Genomic DNA, 19022 nt, shown 5'->3' with positions numbered 1-19022 from the left:
TGTCCAGTTCTACAGTCCCCAAGACAAGAAGGACATGGAGCTGTTGATGCAAGTCCAAAGGAGACACACAAAGATGATAAGAGGACTGGAGCATTTCTCCTACGAAGACAGGATGAGAGTTTGGGTTGTTCAGCCTGGAGAAGGTTCCAAGAAGGCCTTATAGTGGCTTTTCAGTGTTTTATGGAGGCCTATAAGAAAGATGGGGACAGGCTTTTTAGCAGGGTCTGTTGCAATAGAACTATGGGTTAATGCTTTTAAACTATAAAAAGGTATATTTAGAGTGGATATGAGGAAGAAATCTTCTACAATCAGGGTGGTAAAACACTGGAACAGGTTTCCCAGAGAGGTGGCAGATGACCCATCCCTGGAAACACTGAAGGTCTGGTTGAATGGGGCCCTGAGCAACTGAGCCTTGTTGAGCAGGGACAACTTAAATATTGCAGGGGGTTTGCCCTAGATGACCTTTAAAGGTCCCTTCCAACCCAAACTATTCGTTAATTCTATAATTTTAGAACGGAAGAACCTTGATATTATTTAATTTGCCTGCTTTTTAAAGTTTAATAATAATTTCTCTGGTTTCCTAATTTTACATTCTCCAGCCTTAGTTTACTTTCAAATCTTTATCCATGACAAATCATGTAGCATTTGCTTTTCTTAAGTGAATTTCTCTGACGATTTAAAAATTGCTTTAGGATGTGTTTATACAACTCCTTCTGATCATAATAAAGTGGTTTAAGGAGTGACTATCCCTCAAGCTAATAAAAGGTAACTGACTGTGCTCTTCTAGGCTCCTGCGATGCAGAATAAAATGTATCTGTTCATATCACCACTGGGGGAAATTCATATATCATTATTTTATTCACCATTACTAAGGAGTCAGTTATCAACAACTATGGAGCAGCCATTTCTGTTGCTCCCTGAGAAATAAACGTAGCTGGTCATGAGACCACAGTTACAGAAAACTATCCTGTGCTAGCTCATGGTTAATTTTGAGAAATAACATCATTTTACCTTTTAACTTAGCAACGGTAAACTTATCAATCCCAGGTGAAATCTCACTACAAAAAAACCCCAACAAAACAACACATGAGAGTTGACAAGTAAGTTCTAGCTTACTGTTTAACTGGTTTTGTTAGTCGTTTTTTGCCATTAGAAAACAATCATAGTTAATACGTATAGGTAGATAATATTTTAAATTTGTTTACATATACTATTCTGGGAGGAAAGTTAACAAGTTGACATTCCCCTCTTGATTCACACTAATGCCACAGCATTATGTGTATCCATTATATTCAAAATAACAGTTTAGTTTCCCACTATTACCATTGGTTCACAGATTATTTGCCTAAACTGATTCAGAGCATATCTACATTTCATAAACCTTGCTCAAAGGCTTTTTACACATAAGTTTAAATAATAAATCTAATACATTATTTATTTGCTTATCACTTAGCACACTGTCACCCTCTTTGGTAACTTTTTATGTCCCAGTGGATTTCCAGTCTCATCAATTTCTTTCTCTCTTTCTGTCACATTTTTTTGGGTAGTTCTTTTTTACCATATATTGACAAAAAATGTGAATGTGATAAGAACCAAGAAAATCAAAAGAGTTTTCCAGATTTCATTTTATGAAAGAGGCATTCATAAATCTTCATTCATTAAGAATTAGGTTTGCGTACTAAATTAATGCATCTCTTACTTTCAAAAAAATTTTTATGTACTAAAATAAGAAAAAATAAAGTATTGATAAAAACCATATCAGAGCACGACTAAAAACATTAGTTTCAGTTAGTGACGTAACAAAAAAAAAAAGGTCTGAATAGCAAATATTCCAAAATATTTTAAAACTTTTTTCCTTATAATTACTTGCTAGCAATTGCTTTTCTTACTGGAAAGGTGAGAAAAAACTGAATCACTTTTTTGGGTGATACTGATACGGATTAAGTAACATCCAAAGCATGTTCAGAAAAATAATTTTTTTGGAATTGTCATCTATATTTATCTATGTAATAGAAGATAGAAGATCTAATGTATCAACTGTTCGAACTAAAATATTAATGCAGGTTTTAAAATTTTCATATTTATGAGGCAAGAAAATCACCTGATTTTCAAATTAGAATTCTGAATTTCCTAATAAATACAGATATTAATACAGAAGAGAGAGCATACAGTCTACCAATGCATTCATTTAGAGCTTTTAACTTGACATTAAATAACTAGGACACACTACAGATGGTTTCACATACATTGTCATAAGAGATGCATTTCTAAGGTCTCTGAAATTATGAAAATTTCACCTGTCTTGTTCTTGATGAAGATTTTTAGGCTTTTCCTCCTGCTGCTTTTCCAAGCAACACATATTCACTCAGATTCATTGCTGGATAAAAATGAACTGTTTCTTCTATTTGTTTTAGAATGTTTTTTGTCTTTTTTTTATCACTGAATACTGAGAGCAAAACTGAGGCACTGGAGAGTTTGCAGTCCAGCTGTTGTGGCATAAATCAATATTTAAAATGCACAATGACAACTTTTCTTCCCTTGAAAGTAGGACTTTGTGTCCTGAATTTCTTGTTCTGTTCAATCCACAACTTTATCAATAAAACACAGAATCTAATATTGGTCTGCACCCAGAAGCACCACTTCAATGACAAACTAAATAAAACAGTAATATACTTCAGTGAATAAGTAAATAAAACAGTAATAAGTTTGTTAATTAATGTTTGACTGCTATGTTTCTCTGGAGAAATTTTCAAGCTATAGTGTTATGTGACTTCTGAATTCACAGAGTTCATGTAACAAACTTTTGATAGCTCACGAGTGCATGGGTGAAGCTGGTGAATGCTAAGAGTGCCTCAAGGAAAATACATTATTTTTCATCACTTTCCTAGGTATAAATCTTCTTCTAAAATACTGCTTTCTAGGGTACCTGTGGATTGCAGGCATTCTGTATATCATCTTATTGCCAGCAACTTTTCATGCATCGGAATTTATCAGCTAGCAAGTGATCATATGCAGTGTCATTTTGCCCACCTATTGCTCTCCTGCATTTCTTCACAAAGCTTTTAAGTCTGTAATTATGTCCCAGGTGCACAGTGTACTTCATGACACCCTTCCCAAGTGGGCAGATGTGTTCCTAAGCAGATCTCTGTTGTGGAGGAAGCTCCCTTGGGTTTAGCACCGTCAGACTGCATTGAAAGCGGATATAAAAGGTGAGAAGCAGATGTGTAGAGCTATTCCTGTCTGACACACTGTCCCTCTATCCAATGTTTTCTACTGGCACAGCAGCACTGAGCCAACAGGCTAATGAATGGAGCCTGCAGAATAAATCGTTAACCTGTAACCTCAGCCAGTCTGCACGCAGTGTATTAAGTTTGTACTCCTGTGAGTCACGCTCTTCTTTGCTGCTGCTGCTGCTGCATTTGCTGTTTCACTTTATTTTGCTCCCAGTATTAGACAGCGGTCTCAGAACCAAAATATCAAGGTGAAAAGACCTGCACCGGAGGGAGAGGGGAGGAGGAGCGTAAAAGGGACACTGACCTGCCGACTTGCTTGCATGAGGAAGATTGAAGCATTCTGTTTTTACCTTCTTGTCTCTTCACACTGACGGCCCCACAGCACATCTGCGTCACATGCAGGGGAGGGGGCGGCTTGGTGAGAGGCACTGAGATAGACAGATAAAAAATTGTACAGTGAGGACCTTGACAGCTTCACGGACGTGATTTTTTTTTTTTTTTTTTTTTTTTTTCCTGATAGATACAGTGTATATAAAGGCGCCTCACTTTCTCTTCGAGCGAGCACTCCGGCTTTGCCATCCCAGCTAATTGCAGGCATGGGACTCCCCTGAGAAATGGGACGGGAAGGCGAGAGGTGGAGAGAGGCTTTCAGGTGACTTTTCCCTTTCTGGCTGCACTCGGTCACGGAGCTCTAAGAGACTGAGGAAGAGCCAGAGCTGCCTCCCACCCTGGCTGCTGCCACTGCCGGTCCTCCCCGGGCTGTAGCTCCGCTTGCTCCCCCGTTCATCAACATCAGCGCGCCTTCGTAGCCTCCCTCACCCGCTCTTCCCTTGCAAGTGCCTGTCTCCCCTGAGAGGTGTCTCTCATTTCTGCCTCTCTCCTCCCCTTTCCACTGATCACCGTGCAATTCTCGTCAGCTCTGGGCATCTCGCTCCTCTCTCCTTCTCCCCTTCCTGCAGGCTGTCCCTACCTCCTCTCGGCTCTGTGCATCACTCCATCCATCCATCCTCCCTCTCTCTCTCTCTGCACTGGTGTGTGCGCGCATCTCTCACCCCTCCTGGCCACGAACAGCCCAGGCCGTGCAGGCGCAGCGCTGCTCGGAGGAACCACCGCGACCACCGCTACCACCGCCGCTGGGACCGGAGCCGCCCGCGCTGCCACAGCCGCCGCCGCCCGGCCCTGCCTGCCCGCCGCCAGTCCTCCCTCAGCCCGCTCCCGTCACCCGCCCGCCGCGCCAGTATGTCCGGCTCCGGCAGGAAAGACTTCGACGTGAAGCACATCCTGCGCCTCCGCTGGAAACTGTTCAGCCACCCCTCGCCGGCGGGCGGCCCGGCGGGGGGAGGCTGCCTGCCGCCCGACAGCAGCTTCGAGCACTGGGGGCCCAGCCAGAGCCGACTGCTGAAAAGCCAAGAGAGAGGCAACAGCGTCTTCTGGAAGAAATCCGCCTCCTCCGCTTCCTCCTCGGCGGCCACCACAGCCAGCCCGCCCAACGGGACGCTGCTGCCCGCCGGCGGGCGGCTGGGCGGGGGGCACAGGCTGGGGCACGGCCACGGGCCGGGGCCGCCGCCACCCCGCACCGTCTTCTACGTGGAGTCCCTGGAGGAGGAGGAGGCGGAGGCGGTGCCCGGCGGGATGGAGGTGGCCCGGGAGCCGGAGAAGCCCCTGGCACCCCCGGAGCGGGAGGAGACGCCGGGGGGCTGCGGAGATGGAGGCAGTCGGGCAACAGGTGACGGCGGCGGGCACAGGTAGGGAAGTGCGGCGGCACCGGCGCAACCTGCGCGGCAGCTGCGTGTCGAAGGCCGCGGGTGTAGCGGGGAGGGCACTGCCCCCCGTCCCGTCCCGGGCTGGGGTTCTGAATGGGGAGTGAATGGGGTGAGGGCACAGAGGGGAGAGTGTGCGGGCGTTGTGGTGAGAGGGTGGGGGGTCCTGGGGACGGGTCTGAAATGTCAGGGTGTGAGGCGAAGGGGCATACCCCTGAGAGGGGAGGGTGGCGGGGGAGCTGCCTGAAGGTCCCGGGAGAGATCGGACACCTTCAGGGTCGGGGTGCCGCGGGCAGGGGAGCCCTGCCCAGGTCCTGCTCTAACCCTGCCCTGCCCACGGGGCTGGCCCAGGCACACGCGTTTCTCAAAGCTGGCGCTGAGCGCTGGGGGTCTTTGCCACCCAACTTTGTCAGAAGTTCATTAAAATGCTAGCGGGAGGTGATGTTGTTCGGAGTGCTGTGAAGCCAGGTGAAAGCTCAAAAGTAAAACTGTCCGCTTTCCTGGAACTCGACGGCTAAATCGTGTCACAGCCTACATCAGAGAAAAACAAGCATTTGTTTTATGAGTCATCAGCTGAGTGACACTTGAGAAGATGTAAGAGCAAGCAAGACACATACAGGTGCTTGGATTTCACAGGCAACTTCTGCTAATGTTGAATTGCTTTTCTTAATCCCCACCCTCCTCCCACCCATCCCAAATAAAAATTAAAATCTCTGGAAGGAAAGGTAGTTCACACAGAGCTTTCAGAAATACTGTAATGGAGATAATCCTGAGGATAAAACCCATCATTGGTTTAACTGTGCTTGCCCCCACCTCTCCAGGGTTAAAATATCTTCATTTTAATTTCTCCTGTCATTTAGTACTTTTTCTGTGGAAAGAAATGTATCATTCTCTTCCAAAACAGAAAAGAATGATTAGTGTTCTTCATACTGAAAATAAATAATATTGTATTAAACATTTTATTAGATAAAGAGACATCACTGATCATCTGCTTGGATTAATATGGCTGTAGATAAGCATATAGGTGCCTATAACTTTGAGTATCTTAAACATTTTCATAAGGGACCTATATGCTCCACTTGAAACTCTTCATTGTTTTGTCAGCATAGTTCATTTCATAGGAGGTCCATAGCTCAAAGAAATGTGCTGATGAATGACAGGGTACATTTTTACAAAAACTGATGCTGAAGTTTTTGTTCACATGAGAAGTTATTCTGAACAACAGGATGCTTATCATAGAATTCAATACAAAATGTTACTAAGGCACACTATAGATAGGTAAAGTAAAACAAAATTGTCTCTTCAAGGTCCATGAACTGAATAGAAAAGGTTAAAAGCTGTGACAAATGTATTCTCATTGTATAGGTTTTTGTATTGGGTGTGTCACTCATCTGAGAATCTTCAGGGATCTGCATACTGACAGAAGTTTATTGAATTTTAATGGAACCACTTGATTTGTCCATAAGGGTTGACTTGCTGGAATGAATTTTCTCATCACATATGTACTCTGTGATAATATAAATCTGATTTATTCTTACTGCTCTTGGCTTTTTATAATCCATTTATTGCATGTTCTTCATTCGCTACTACTGAAACAACACATCAGTAGCTCATAGTCTTGTTGAAGGAATATGAAAAAATTTGTTCCAATTTAAAATATTCCAATATTCCAATTTTATTGCTAAGGAAAATGTCACCTCTTGAGATAAAAAAATTTTCAAGATAGTTTTATAGTCTGAGACTTTCTTGTGAAACCCCACATGGTACTGTGTCCAGTTCTAGAGCCCCCAACAGATGAAGGACACACAGCTCTTGGAGCAAGTCCAGAGGAAGACCACAAAGATGATCAGAGGGCTGAAGAACCTCTCCTCTGAAGACAAACTGAGAGAGCTGGGGTTTTTCAGGCTGGAGGAGAGAAGGCTCTTGAAGGGAGCCTGCAGGAAAGCTGTGGAGGGACTTTTTACAAGGGTTTATCTTTAGTGTGAGGCTGGTGAGACACTGGAAGAGGTTGCCCAGAGAAGCTGTGGATTCCCCTTCCCTGGGAATGTTCAAGACCAGATTGAATGGGGTTATGAGTAACCTGATCTAGTGGAAGTTTTCCCTGCTTGTGACAAGAGTGTTGGAACTATATGATTTTTAATGTTTCTCCCAAATCAAACCATGCTATGATTCTAAAACTTTATCATTTTACATCTAAGAACCTTTTGTTTACCTATATGCATTCTCAGTGCTATAGCAAGATGTGATCAAATGCTGCAGAAATGACTGTGCTTGAAAGCTCTGTGATCCAAAAATCTTCTAATGCTCTGACAGGCTGTCTCACTCCTCTGTAGAAATTAGTCTTTTTATGAATTGTGCCAACTTCTTTATTTCATTATTACTATAAGATATGTACACTGCCTTTCAGTCCTAGATGACAGGTATTACCAATAACACAAATGGATGAATATGTGGAACTTCCAACAAGCCTTTAGGCAAACAAGTGGAAGTTTATGACAGTGAGTATAAAATTGTTATCTCCTGCGTCTCCTTAGTATTTTTTCCTGTACACCTTTAGCAACTTCTCTAATACTTTAGGACTGTTCAGAAAACAATAGTTTTGTTTTGTGAAAATTATGAGGTTTCAACATTTGAATATATTGCAATATAGACCATATCCACAATATTTAAAATATTGTGAACAGGAGGTCCCTGGCTTATAACAAGTACATTCTACTTCATTAATTTGTGTGGGCTTCTAAAGAACATCCTATCACATCTATTGCACAAGTACTTGCAATGTTAAGTAAGGTTTTGTGGATAGTCCCATTGGCATTAAGAAGACTGAAGGGTTAGATTTCATGCATGATATAAGGTACAGCCATAATTGTCCTACACACTATATTGTATTTGTAAGAACAAAAACTTGTTTACTGGGAACAGTTATTAAAGTCATATTTTAGTGTTAGAACCCTATTTGAAAACTTGCACGGCAAATTTGTCAATAACTGCAATAGATACCTAAACATAGGTACTATTTTGATTTTAATTTTGTAAGAAAAAGCTATCAGAAAAAAAATTGTACACAATTAATTTGCAGTTAATGTTTATAAATTAACTGCAAAATGCTTAGAAAACACCATTGGCAAGATTTTCTATAGAGCCATCAGCTCCTGTGAGTTTGCAATGGAGTTTTTGCATGATCATGATAAATTTTTTTCACATGTGACATATTAGTCAGTGCTCAACATGAATAGTAATCACTTAATGAGTGAAGAGTCAGTATTTTCTTTTCTCCTTTCTCAGTGAATGGTAGCATGCTTTGTTTGCTTTACTCTGTCCAAATTCTGTAAAGATATAATTACTCATGAGGCCTCAATACTGTTCACCACCACACTCAATATGTGCCTCACAAACCTGTTCATGGGTTTATCATAACAGCAACTCTGGTTTACAGTGGAGGAGTAAAACAGAAAGAGAGATAAATGTGATGAAGAGCTGAATTGTTGGTTTCAGGGCACACAGCATTTTTTCTCCTACTGCTTTCTGTGTTGCCACTTGCACCCATAAATGATGAGCACTTCTGCAGAGCAGTCCCAGACTCTTCTGGATGTGTGCAAGAGGAATGAGGAATGCAGGATTTGATCAATGTTTTGCTTAGGAGACAGCTCCATGAAAGATCTGCTAAATATGCCAAAGCCACGTAAGGCAAACACTGACAGTTCAGAAGTCTCATAAAATTATTGTTTTATGAAGGGGGTTGGAACTAGATAATCTTTAAGTTTTCTCCCAACCCAAACCATTTTATGAAGTACTGTCTCCTCTTCACACAGCAGAGTTTCACACTCACATCTTACTTCACTAGAAAAAGCAGTGGACATTTTCTGCAGTTTTCCATCAAATTCATCACTGGGAAGTGAAAAATTCAGTATTAATGGGAATCCAAAAGGTTAAAAACTGAGTACATAGTTTTGTAATTCAAACACTACCTGAGCAATTTATTTTACAGGTGTCTGTGCTCAAAACTATTTATTTAAATGAAATCATTATTTGATAAGGAATAATGATCAGGGTAGAATCAGGAACATAAAAATGTGTATTTTTAACCTATGGAATAAAAATGTTGGATAAACATTTATATTGTGTTTTTCTGTTCTGATCCCCAAAATTTTGCATTTTGAGGCTTTTGTCTATTAATTTCTGCCACTTTCAGGTCTTTGCCTTTTCTCTTAGCAACCTTGTGGTTAGCACATTGCTATACAAAGTTATGAGTATGAAACCTGTCTGGATGATCATGAATTCCAGTGTAGGCTTCTAATTTAATGAGAAACTATTTTGATCATTTTAGAAACTGTAGATAAACTTTTCATCAGAATTTACTGCGTAAGTACTTGATGTAGTGTTGTATGTGTATCTAGTCTTGTGAGAGAATTCTGGGCTCTGTTCTTTATGTAAATGGAAATTCAGCTTTACCACTTTGACCTCAGTACTTCAGCTTAGAACAAGAGGAGAATCAATACACTTTCCTGTGTCTTAGTTTGCTCTCACCTTAAAGTATTTTCTCAGCTGAACTTGGCTGTGGCCTTTCTGAGGTCCTGTTCTGGTATTATCCAGATATTGAAATATGAGATATGAAAACTACTGTGATAGCCAGATCCTAAAATAAGTCACTACAGACATCAAATTTATAGCTGCTTAATTTTTCCGTTTACTTGGCTATGTCATGTAGACTGCTTTGTTAGGAATGTAGTGCTATGGGTGGAATTTAGATCACAAAGCTCTGTATTTCTAGGTTATGGAATCAGAAGAGAATAGTTCATTTGTCTTTAGGTGAGCCAGCTTTTCTACTCAATTATGAAGCTTTTTTAAATGGTTATGTAACTTTTATGCTTTTATACTTTTGACTTTGACAACAAAAGAGTCAGGGTTCATGCACAAGACCCATTCTGTGCATGGGTTGAAAAAGAATCTGGTGATTAAAATAGGGCAGGATCATACATGGAATTAAAGTTACAAGCAAAATCCAGCTCATTTCTCAGCTGTTAAGGTTTTGGCTTTGCTACTTCTAGAACAGTATTTCTAGTGTGGATTGATTAGCAGTTTTGGTTTTTAACAAAAGAAGCAGGCACACAAGTCACTTTGTTTGCTGTCATTTCTTTTTTCCACCACTTGGATGCAGGACTGAATGTTTTTTTCCTCCAGATTTCTTCTCTGAAATACCTGCAGTGTTTTGCTGAAATATTTCCAAAAGATTCAACATGAGCAAAAGATGTGGCAGTGAAAATATCTGCACAGAGGGTGGTTAAATCAGTAAAATATCTCTCAAACTGTGGTTGTCTGAAAGGTAACATCAAACAGATTAGAAAAGGGAAATGCTGTTCAGCCTTTCCATGGAAAAAGAGAATGCACATACAGACAGTAACAGCTATCTCTGGAAAATCTAATTGGTGCTGAATCTTCATAGGCAAACCTTCAGAAACACTGTTGGCTTGAATGTCTTTTATTCTTTATTTTCCCCTGAGGAAAATAGTTTTGTAATAGCATGGACATACATAGGTCTGTATGTGCACACAGACATCTACATCTGTGTATCTGCATTTCTCTCTTCATACAAACATCATAATAGATATACTTCTATATGTAAAATGCATAAATGTATACATATTTTATCTATTTAGGCATATATACATACTTTTAATCTTTATATCCCTACAAAGTTACTGATAGATTACTGTCGATTCCCCTATTCTATTTTTGTGAGCAGTGAAATTCACTCAAATAGTATACATGGGAAAAAAAGTAGAGCATATTTTTGGAATCTGTGCTGAATTCATAAGGATGGTGCTACTAAGTATAGGTTAACATATTCTTAAAACATGATCATTGCTTTTCAACAGCTACTTATCCTTGTGACACACTTTTTTTATACCCTGTTGCAAGGGGCTTCAGAGATTGCTCTTTCCTTTTATATCTCAAACTTGAATTTTTCAGGTGAAAGGTACTCTTTAAATATTATTCTATAGTGTTTTGGCAGAATTTCCTAGTATAAAAATTTCCTGGTGTTGTTTGAACAATTTTTTAGAATACAGGATTGGTTACCTACAATAAACTATTTGCACTAGGGAAATAATAGATGTGTGCTGTTAAAAGTTTCAGAAATGAAAAGTGGAGAATTGCTGCCAATTCCATAGAAAGATAAGTAACTGTGTAGTCATCCCTAGTAATGCTGGAAAAAACCCCAAATGAAACTTAAAGATCCCCCCAGCCCAAAGTTTACCAAAAATATAATTTCAGCAGTACCTACAATTTCTGATTTTTGTTTCAAAAAGTCATAGTTTACCATTAACTTAACCCAAATATAGATGCAAAGTAAATATTATTTCTATAATAGTTGTACGAAATATTATAATTTTGCTTAGAAATTTTTCCATTTATCTTTTCAATCTTGTATTTCAGTGGGTTTCTGAAATGTTCATTTGAACTGTAATAACAAATAAAAAAATAGAGATAATTTTCATTTTAAAAATACTTTTAAAACGTATTAAACTCAGAAATTAAAGCACTTAGCTGCAGAATAAGCAAAATAATGTAAGCTTCTCCAAAAGTCTTGATAGGGTTTATCTGGAAATTTCAATACATACTTTCAATTTCTGTCACATTCTTTCCTGTGGGTTTCATATATTTCATAATCTCCATTCAGTATCATCTTATTTGTAAATTATATGGCTGTAGTTCACTATTTCCAGCTGAAGACTTGAGAACTTGCACTGGCAATGCTGAAGATTAATACAAGTTTATACCAGCAATGTAGATACATAGACATAAAGATATATATTCAGAGCATCACAGGTCATGTATAACCTGGTTTTCCAAACCTCATTTCTAATAATACTTCCTATTTCTTCACTCTGCAGTCCTTTACTGCATATCTCCCTGCCACTTCTGGCTTTGTCACAAACACCTTTCCTAGCAGTTAGGATCCAGGATCCACCTGTTCACTTACCTAGGCACATCTCTTCTCAAGATTTCTATTTTCACTACTTTGTGTGGAATTTGATTTATTCTACTTGATCCAGCTGGGCTAATGTGTCTGGAGGATTTACAGTAAAAAGTCTATAGTAAGTCCTAGGGGTAACTTAGAGAAGTCAGAAGACATTTATTCCAACCTGATGTCTATAACAGAAGCTGCTTGTACCTGCGCTCAGAGACATCAAATCACAGGAGTTCATGCTAATGGTATTTATATAACAGTGCATCTCTATTTTCAAGAATATGTGGCACTTGAGACACTCACCTTTCTGTCTTAGATTTCTGTCTGCCTAAGGGGATGCAAGGTCTTTTTATGTTTTAAACAGGTTAGGTGTGTCACTAACCCAGACTTTCAGACTGACCTGGTTCCTCATTTTTTCTCGAATTTTTCCTTGTTACTTCTCTACATGTAAAGTGAAATCTGGAACAATATTAGCAACTGCCCATTCATTATTAATCTCCACATGTACTGTTATATTTCTGTGCATGCATTTGAATGATGATCAAATGTGTGCTGAAAATCAGAAAAATTTATTTAATTATTATTTTATTAAATGTTTTATTACAAAATTTTATGGTACTAATCAGCATGCTGAAGTGTCAAATATCTGGCAGTTCTTTTTATGCAATTTTTTGTTGTTGTTGGTTGTTTTGTCTTAATTTCTATTATTAACTTGTCTACAATGATTACCTAATGTTTACATACATTCTCTAAGGTTCATAAAAAAACAAACAAAAAAAGAAAACAACCAAAGTTGTTTTGTTGTCCAAAAAAAGTAGAGATAGTAAATACAGCTTCCAAATCTTTAAGATTCAAAATAAGGAAAAAGAGAGGAGAAAGAAGTAAAGACTATGGGAAAAAAATCTTAATATTTTCAGTTAGTGGGAACATTTTAAAAAATCTTTTTAGTTTCCTTTTGACAGACAAACTATTGCCTCATTTTGGAAGCTTTTTTTAGTGGAAAAAGCTTCTAAAATATTGATTGTTACTCAACAATGCCTTCACAAAAAAAAAAAAAATTGATTATAATTAATCCTCCTGAACTGAGTTTTTGCCTATCTCAGCTCTTGCTATTCTAATTTAGAAGATTAATGACTTTTGTTTGAAAACACAATAGTCTTTGAGAGGATTGAATTCTAGATGAAAGTGAATTTTTCTGTACACTTTTCATCTGAGGTGGAAATGGTATTTATGAAAAGTGTTATAAAAGGGATGCAAGAGGAAAACCTTGTTCACACGCAAAATTAGAAACAATAGTTTTATCTGTTAAGAGTTCTTCATGTGTTTCTTTTGGGCTCAGTACTTTCGTTGTAGTCAGTCATGACTAAATAATGAAATAAAGCATATGCTTCATAAAAATGAAGACTCAAAGAGTCTTAGATGATTCATCAGTATATCATAGGAGAGAATTAGAATGCAAAATAATCTTGCAAAAGAAGAGACACCCTCAGAAAAAAATGAATATGGAATAGTTCAACTTGGTATTCTGTCGCATGGATAATTATCAGGGATACCCAGTGGGATTAAATGTCTAGATAGAAGTTCTGCAGAAGTTTTGCAGTTAGTAAACAGCAAGTAACATGAGCCAACAATGCCATGCTGCTGATAAAATGTAATCATACGAATATATAAACAGATACATAGACTGCAAAACAACTTAATGCCTCTTTTCTGATCAGTTTTGGTAGAGCCTCAGCTCTAATATATTGCCCAGGAAGTCAAGAAATAAATGGATTGTTGGGAGAAATTTTGTCTAAAAATTTCTAGAATTCCAGGGCACATGTTGTACTAAAAAGAGACTACTATAGGGAAAAAATATTTGTTTGTTTTTGTTCATTTGTTTTTGTTTGTTTGTTTGCTTTTTTGTTTCTTTTTTGTTTGGTCGGCTTTGGATTTTTAAATTTTTGAAAAGATTTTATAACAATAATTGCCTACTGTTCCTATGAAAAGAATGTTGGAAAAGACTTAAAGGACTTAAATTACACATTTGATGATCAATAGGAAGCTGATTCTACAGGTACAGATGCACAGGATTAGATTTCTTGGGGATGGTGGCTCGAAGATGGAAGTGCATTAAATAATCTACCACAAACTGATGGTCAGTATTTTTCTATGAAAAGGTTGTCAAAAGATGCTGAAAAGAAGTTTAACCTCTATTCTTTTCTATATGGATTAAAAGTTTTTTTAATCCATATTTTTAATTCATTTTTTAATCCATAGTTTTATCCAATTTTTATGACATTCTTTGAATCTATCTTTTATAACTAAGTACATATTCTCTTTAAATTTTATGTCTTCATTTGATTTGCTCTCCCACTGGGGTACTGTGGTATGTATATGTTTCTCATGGCAATTCATAAACAAAATCAGTCCCAATCATGTTAGGCATTTAACTTGAATACACACTCATATCTTACAAATCTTTGAGTTTAAAGAAATTACACTAATTGGAAGTAACTGTCAGTAAATGTTACCCATTTTTTAAAGACAGAATACCAAAGCAAAAATTACTGAATTACATGGGGAAATTTATAAACCAAAATTAGCTGGTTTGAGTCTGAGTTCCTAAAGGCTAGACTCTTTATTTTCCTCAGATAAGTTTTGTGGTAATATAAATTCACCTGTAGTGCCCAGAATGAAGTTAAAATGTATAATCAAAAGCTGTGTGTTTAGTTCCTCAGACTATAAAATTTTCATTATGTGAAGCCTGACGTGTTCCTTTTTGTGCACCATCTTCACTGATGGATGCAATGAGCTCATTCAATGCAATGAGCTCATTCAGTGTCACATTTCTCATTAGAAATGCTGTAGAAAATATAATGAAGTTTTTTGACTTTCAGAAACAAATAGTGAATTAGATACAAAATAAAGACTTGAAAGTACTTTTGTATGGTTTCCTAATATTCCTAAATATTCTCAAGTAGCATGCATCACACCACCATTGAAGTTGTTAGGTTGATTTATTTTCAGATGACACTGTTTCCATGACAGGCTTCAGGCATTACTAAAGCTCAATGTTGAAATAGTATCTCCTTATATGCTAGGCTTTTAATCTTCTCATAATAAAAGAGTACACAGCATTAAGAGTGTAACTCATGGAATGAGGGTTGTCTAATCAAGAAGATTTCTGTCTGAAGTGTCCTGTCTTCTTTTTAGTGGTGATTGTGAATTTTGCGGGGGAAAAAAAAAAAAAAAGACAGTAATTAAGAAAGGGAGAAACTGACCTTGTCTTATGAACTGTCTTCAAAGAGTCTTCCTTCTGAAGGAGAAATTAGTTACAAGATTTCTTCCCAAATTTAATTGATAAGGAACTGATACAGATGTTTCTTAAATCTTTTGTTTGGTACTGGATTTAACTCTCTTGTGCCTGACACAGGAACACGTTGAAAAGATCAGTGAAAAAGTTCAAGATGCAGAAAAGCTACGTAACAGTGAAATTAATGAATCTCTGAATGAATCTTAGACTAATTATTTTATTAATACAAAGGCATATCTAGGCATATGTAATTTTCCAAGGTGTAGTCAAGTTACTTTGCTCTTCAGAGGCTTGCTTTTCTCTCTTGCCTTTTTGTGTAGTCTAAAAAGAGCCACTGATGATTACTGTGCTGTAGGAAAACCTCAAATACACTTCAGATTTTTTATTTTGTTTTGCTTTTATGTTAGCATATGAAATCAGCAGATGAAAAACAAAATCACCAAGCAGATGGTTTGTGCATTCTGTTATAAGCAGATGATAGGTGCTCTGACTGGTATTATGCATATAACATAGTCTGCTAGAAGGCTTGAAGTGAATATCATTATGGCCAAAATTAAACAGAAAAATGTCAATACATCTTTTTTTTATGTTAAAAGGAGAAGTATCTGCATATTTCAATATACGCATAGTTGCATGTTTCTGTGTATGTGAATATAGACAGATAAACTAGGAAACCAGGAACAATACCAGTTTTTGAAGTACTTCTGCCTCTGTGTTCAAATGTCATGTTATATGTCTCTAACTTGGAGGTGGGAAGAGGGCACTGTAATAAAAGTTGTATCTCTGCATGTTTGAATGTATTGAAATGTCAAGAAGATGTGTCCCAGTTTTCTTGATGATTTTTTTTTCCTTATATTTTTTATAGTCCTTTATTTTTTCTTGGGCAAAATACAAATAATGATATTGACTTTTTGTCTTTTGATAAAAACACTACATTAGAAGAGACTTCTGGAGCACAGAAAAACATGTTTCCCCTTTGAATGCAGGTGAAACTTTGAGGTTCCTTACCATTACTTTAACTGGCAGAATTTCTATCAAAGCCTGAATTCCAGCATCCTTTCAGAGTAAGCAGCAGTTGAAATAACTGTTTCCACTTTCCTGGATATGTTTGTCTTCAAGAGCAGAACACAATGATTGTTTTAAATGAAAAAAAGAGATCTGAGGAAGTATAATACAAAACAAAAGAAAAATGGTTCTAAGGAGAATGTGTACTGCTGCTGTTGTTATGGCATTTTAATTAATTTTACTTTGTAGTAAACCATCAGTTTAGGGGCAAAATGACATCAAATTAGAAGCATTTGTAGGGACATTTACTGTGTGTCAGCTGAAAACCAGTAATAACTTGACAGGTCAGCTTGTTCACTTTCTACCATCTGGCCATATCTTAAGTCTGAAAATGTTAAGTGTTGAGTTTTAATTTATTCAATAAAATAGAAGAACAAAATCTGTTTGAGGTCTTGTAGAATCCACTATTCTTGATTTACATGTAGGTTAGTATCCACAGATCTGAAAAAGTATTTGAAAAGAGATGGGATTGGAAGGGATGGGTGATACACTTTGCTCCAAAACTTGTTGTGAAGGGCTAGAGGGAAACCAGAATTATCTGCAGATGTTTATTATTTTGCTTATTAGGACATTTTCAGTTCTGAAGCAGAATATTCATATTGGTAAGAGAAATGGAAACTTTAGTAGTGTGTTAGGAAGAGGAATTTTAGATTCTTATATTACAAGGAAAGTAGGATGGCACTTCTTGACTGAGAAGGTGATAATTGAGGTAATTGAGTATCTTAATTCATTTTAGCCATTTACATTTAGATTACTTTGGTGTGTCTGTTCTACGCTCTACAGCCAATGTAAAGAAATTTGTACTTTAAGCAATGGCTTAGCTGACATATATCAGATGCCAACAGTAAAATGGAATGGATCATGTTTCACAAGTGCTTAGGTTTCTGTAGTGCTCATCCTATGTTTCCCTAAATTTCTCTATGTATAGAATAAGGTGGAATAGTTGAGGGCATGTCAGAATCTGAATTTTACCTCTCTAATGTGCTTTCATGACTGGAAAGGCAGCCCAAGTCTCATCAGGTTAACCTAAATGATAGACAGAATGAATTAAAAGAGAATAAACGTGATTTTAACAGTAAATGTAAATAATAGGTTCTAGCTCCTGTATGTCATATATAGGTGAAGTAACTTGAAATTTCAGCTACTACTACAAAAAATATAAAAGAAATTAAAAATACAATTCAGTTTGCAGAAAGCTCAAAAAAAAAAGAAAAGATGATAGAAAACAAAGAATTGCACAAAAAGGTTGTTCATAATGAAATTCTGTAAACTACAAAAATTTCTATTACAAATGGAAATTTCATAAGGTAAATACATTTTTTAAAGATACTCCTGCTATTTAAAATTATATTTGCAGTCCAATGCACTTGTTTATTTGCCTGTGGAGAAAATAGAAAAAAAGAAAAAAACAATTGTTTTTGCTTTTTAACATGGCTGAAGCATCTGCATTCATCTGTTTGAAATATTTTTAAATATGCCTAAAAGGTACATGTAGGATTTTCATACAGAGATACTTCTTGGAGATATTGGATGAATAGTTCTGAATTCAAACAGAATGCATTTAAATGGAGGCCCAAACCTACAGAGTCCCATAGCTATTAGCAATTCAGCTGCTAATTTCAACCAATATACATTTGATGTTTAATGACCAGTAGTACCTCATCAAATTTTGTAACAATTTAATTTCATTTGATCTCAAAGGCTATTAGGCTATTTTACATTTTTTCCTGTTGTATATTTACAAAAAATAAATTTAGCATGAAAAAAAAAAGGCAAGCATATTTGTAAAGCAGCAGTACAGCAGTATAATAGAATGTGGATTTCTTTCCTTTTTGGTAGATATACTTACTCTCTTTTAAACAGGCCTTACCAGAAGCTCAACTCTTGTCTTAATATTTTATAACCTTAAACCTTATAAAACTTTAAGTCTGATATGAAAGTTTAATACATCAGCAGAAGACAGTTGCTGAATAAGAATGTTTTGAAAGGGGTTCTTCAGCACAAAGAAGATAGCACCGAAGTGATTTGTGAATATTTCATGTTCGAAGAACCAGCTTCAGTGTCAACCTTCAGGTTTTTGACAAAAAGACTGTGAAAAGGTTAGTTATAACCTTTAGAAAAGGTTACTTTAGAAATACTAAGCATAGAAACATATGAAACATTTGCAAGCCTCTGTGTTTTTAGTATGCATATTTCTGATGTCAATTGAAAATATCATCGCTAAGGGATAAATACGCTTTGGAATAAGCATTGTTAAAATCTTTACCTTCCAGGAAGCATTTTGAAGGAAAATGAGAAAGGGGGAAATTATTGATATGTGTTGCAAATTGAAGTCTTTTCAAACTCCATTCTATGTGGCAGTTAAATTGTATTAGTTAAATTAGTTTTGAGTTAATTTCAGCTGACTATACCATTTTGCTTGGCTGTAGTGATATCACTAAAATTAAATACCATAATCACAAATGACAGTGACAAAAAAACCAACAACAAGCTTCTAGCATAGTCAACATAAGGAAACTTTCCTGAGACCAGGAGTATTTGATTACTGTTGGATGGGGTAGTCCAGTTAGGCCAAGGTCTGCCAGCAGCAAGTAGACTGCTTTAAGCTGTTTGGCGGTCCTATATTAATAATATTTTGCTAGGTAGCATGATTGATGGTGGTCCAATGCTTTTGTGTTGTATCCTCAACTCCAAAAAAT

General features: G+C 37.2%; 1 protein-coding gene across 1 annotated transcript in view; it reads left to right on the top strand.

Annotated features, from left to right (window-relative positions):
• Nucleotides 1–3740: 3740 nt before the first annotated feature.
• KLHL1 (kelch like family member 1) overlaps nucleotides 3741–19022 on the top strand; it is a 192436-nt gene continuing 177154 nt past the window's right edge. The window contains exon 1 of the mRNA XM_071740608.1: nucleotides 3741–4978. Within this exon, the coding sequence (XP_071596709.1) occupies nucleotides 4473–4978 (506 nt within the window). The 5' untranslated portion in view covers nucleotides 3741–4472. The remainder of the gene's footprint in view (nucleotides 4979–19022) is intronic.

This window comes from Heliangelus exortis, chromosome 1, assembly GCF_036169615.1.
Source record: "Heliangelus exortis chromosome 1, bHelExo1.hap1, whole genome shotgun sequence".
Taxonomy (NCBI): Eukaryota; Metazoa; Chordata; class Aves; order Apodiformes; family Trochilidae; genus Heliangelus; species Heliangelus exortis.
This window is presented reverse-complemented; position numbering and strand designations above follow the sequence as displayed.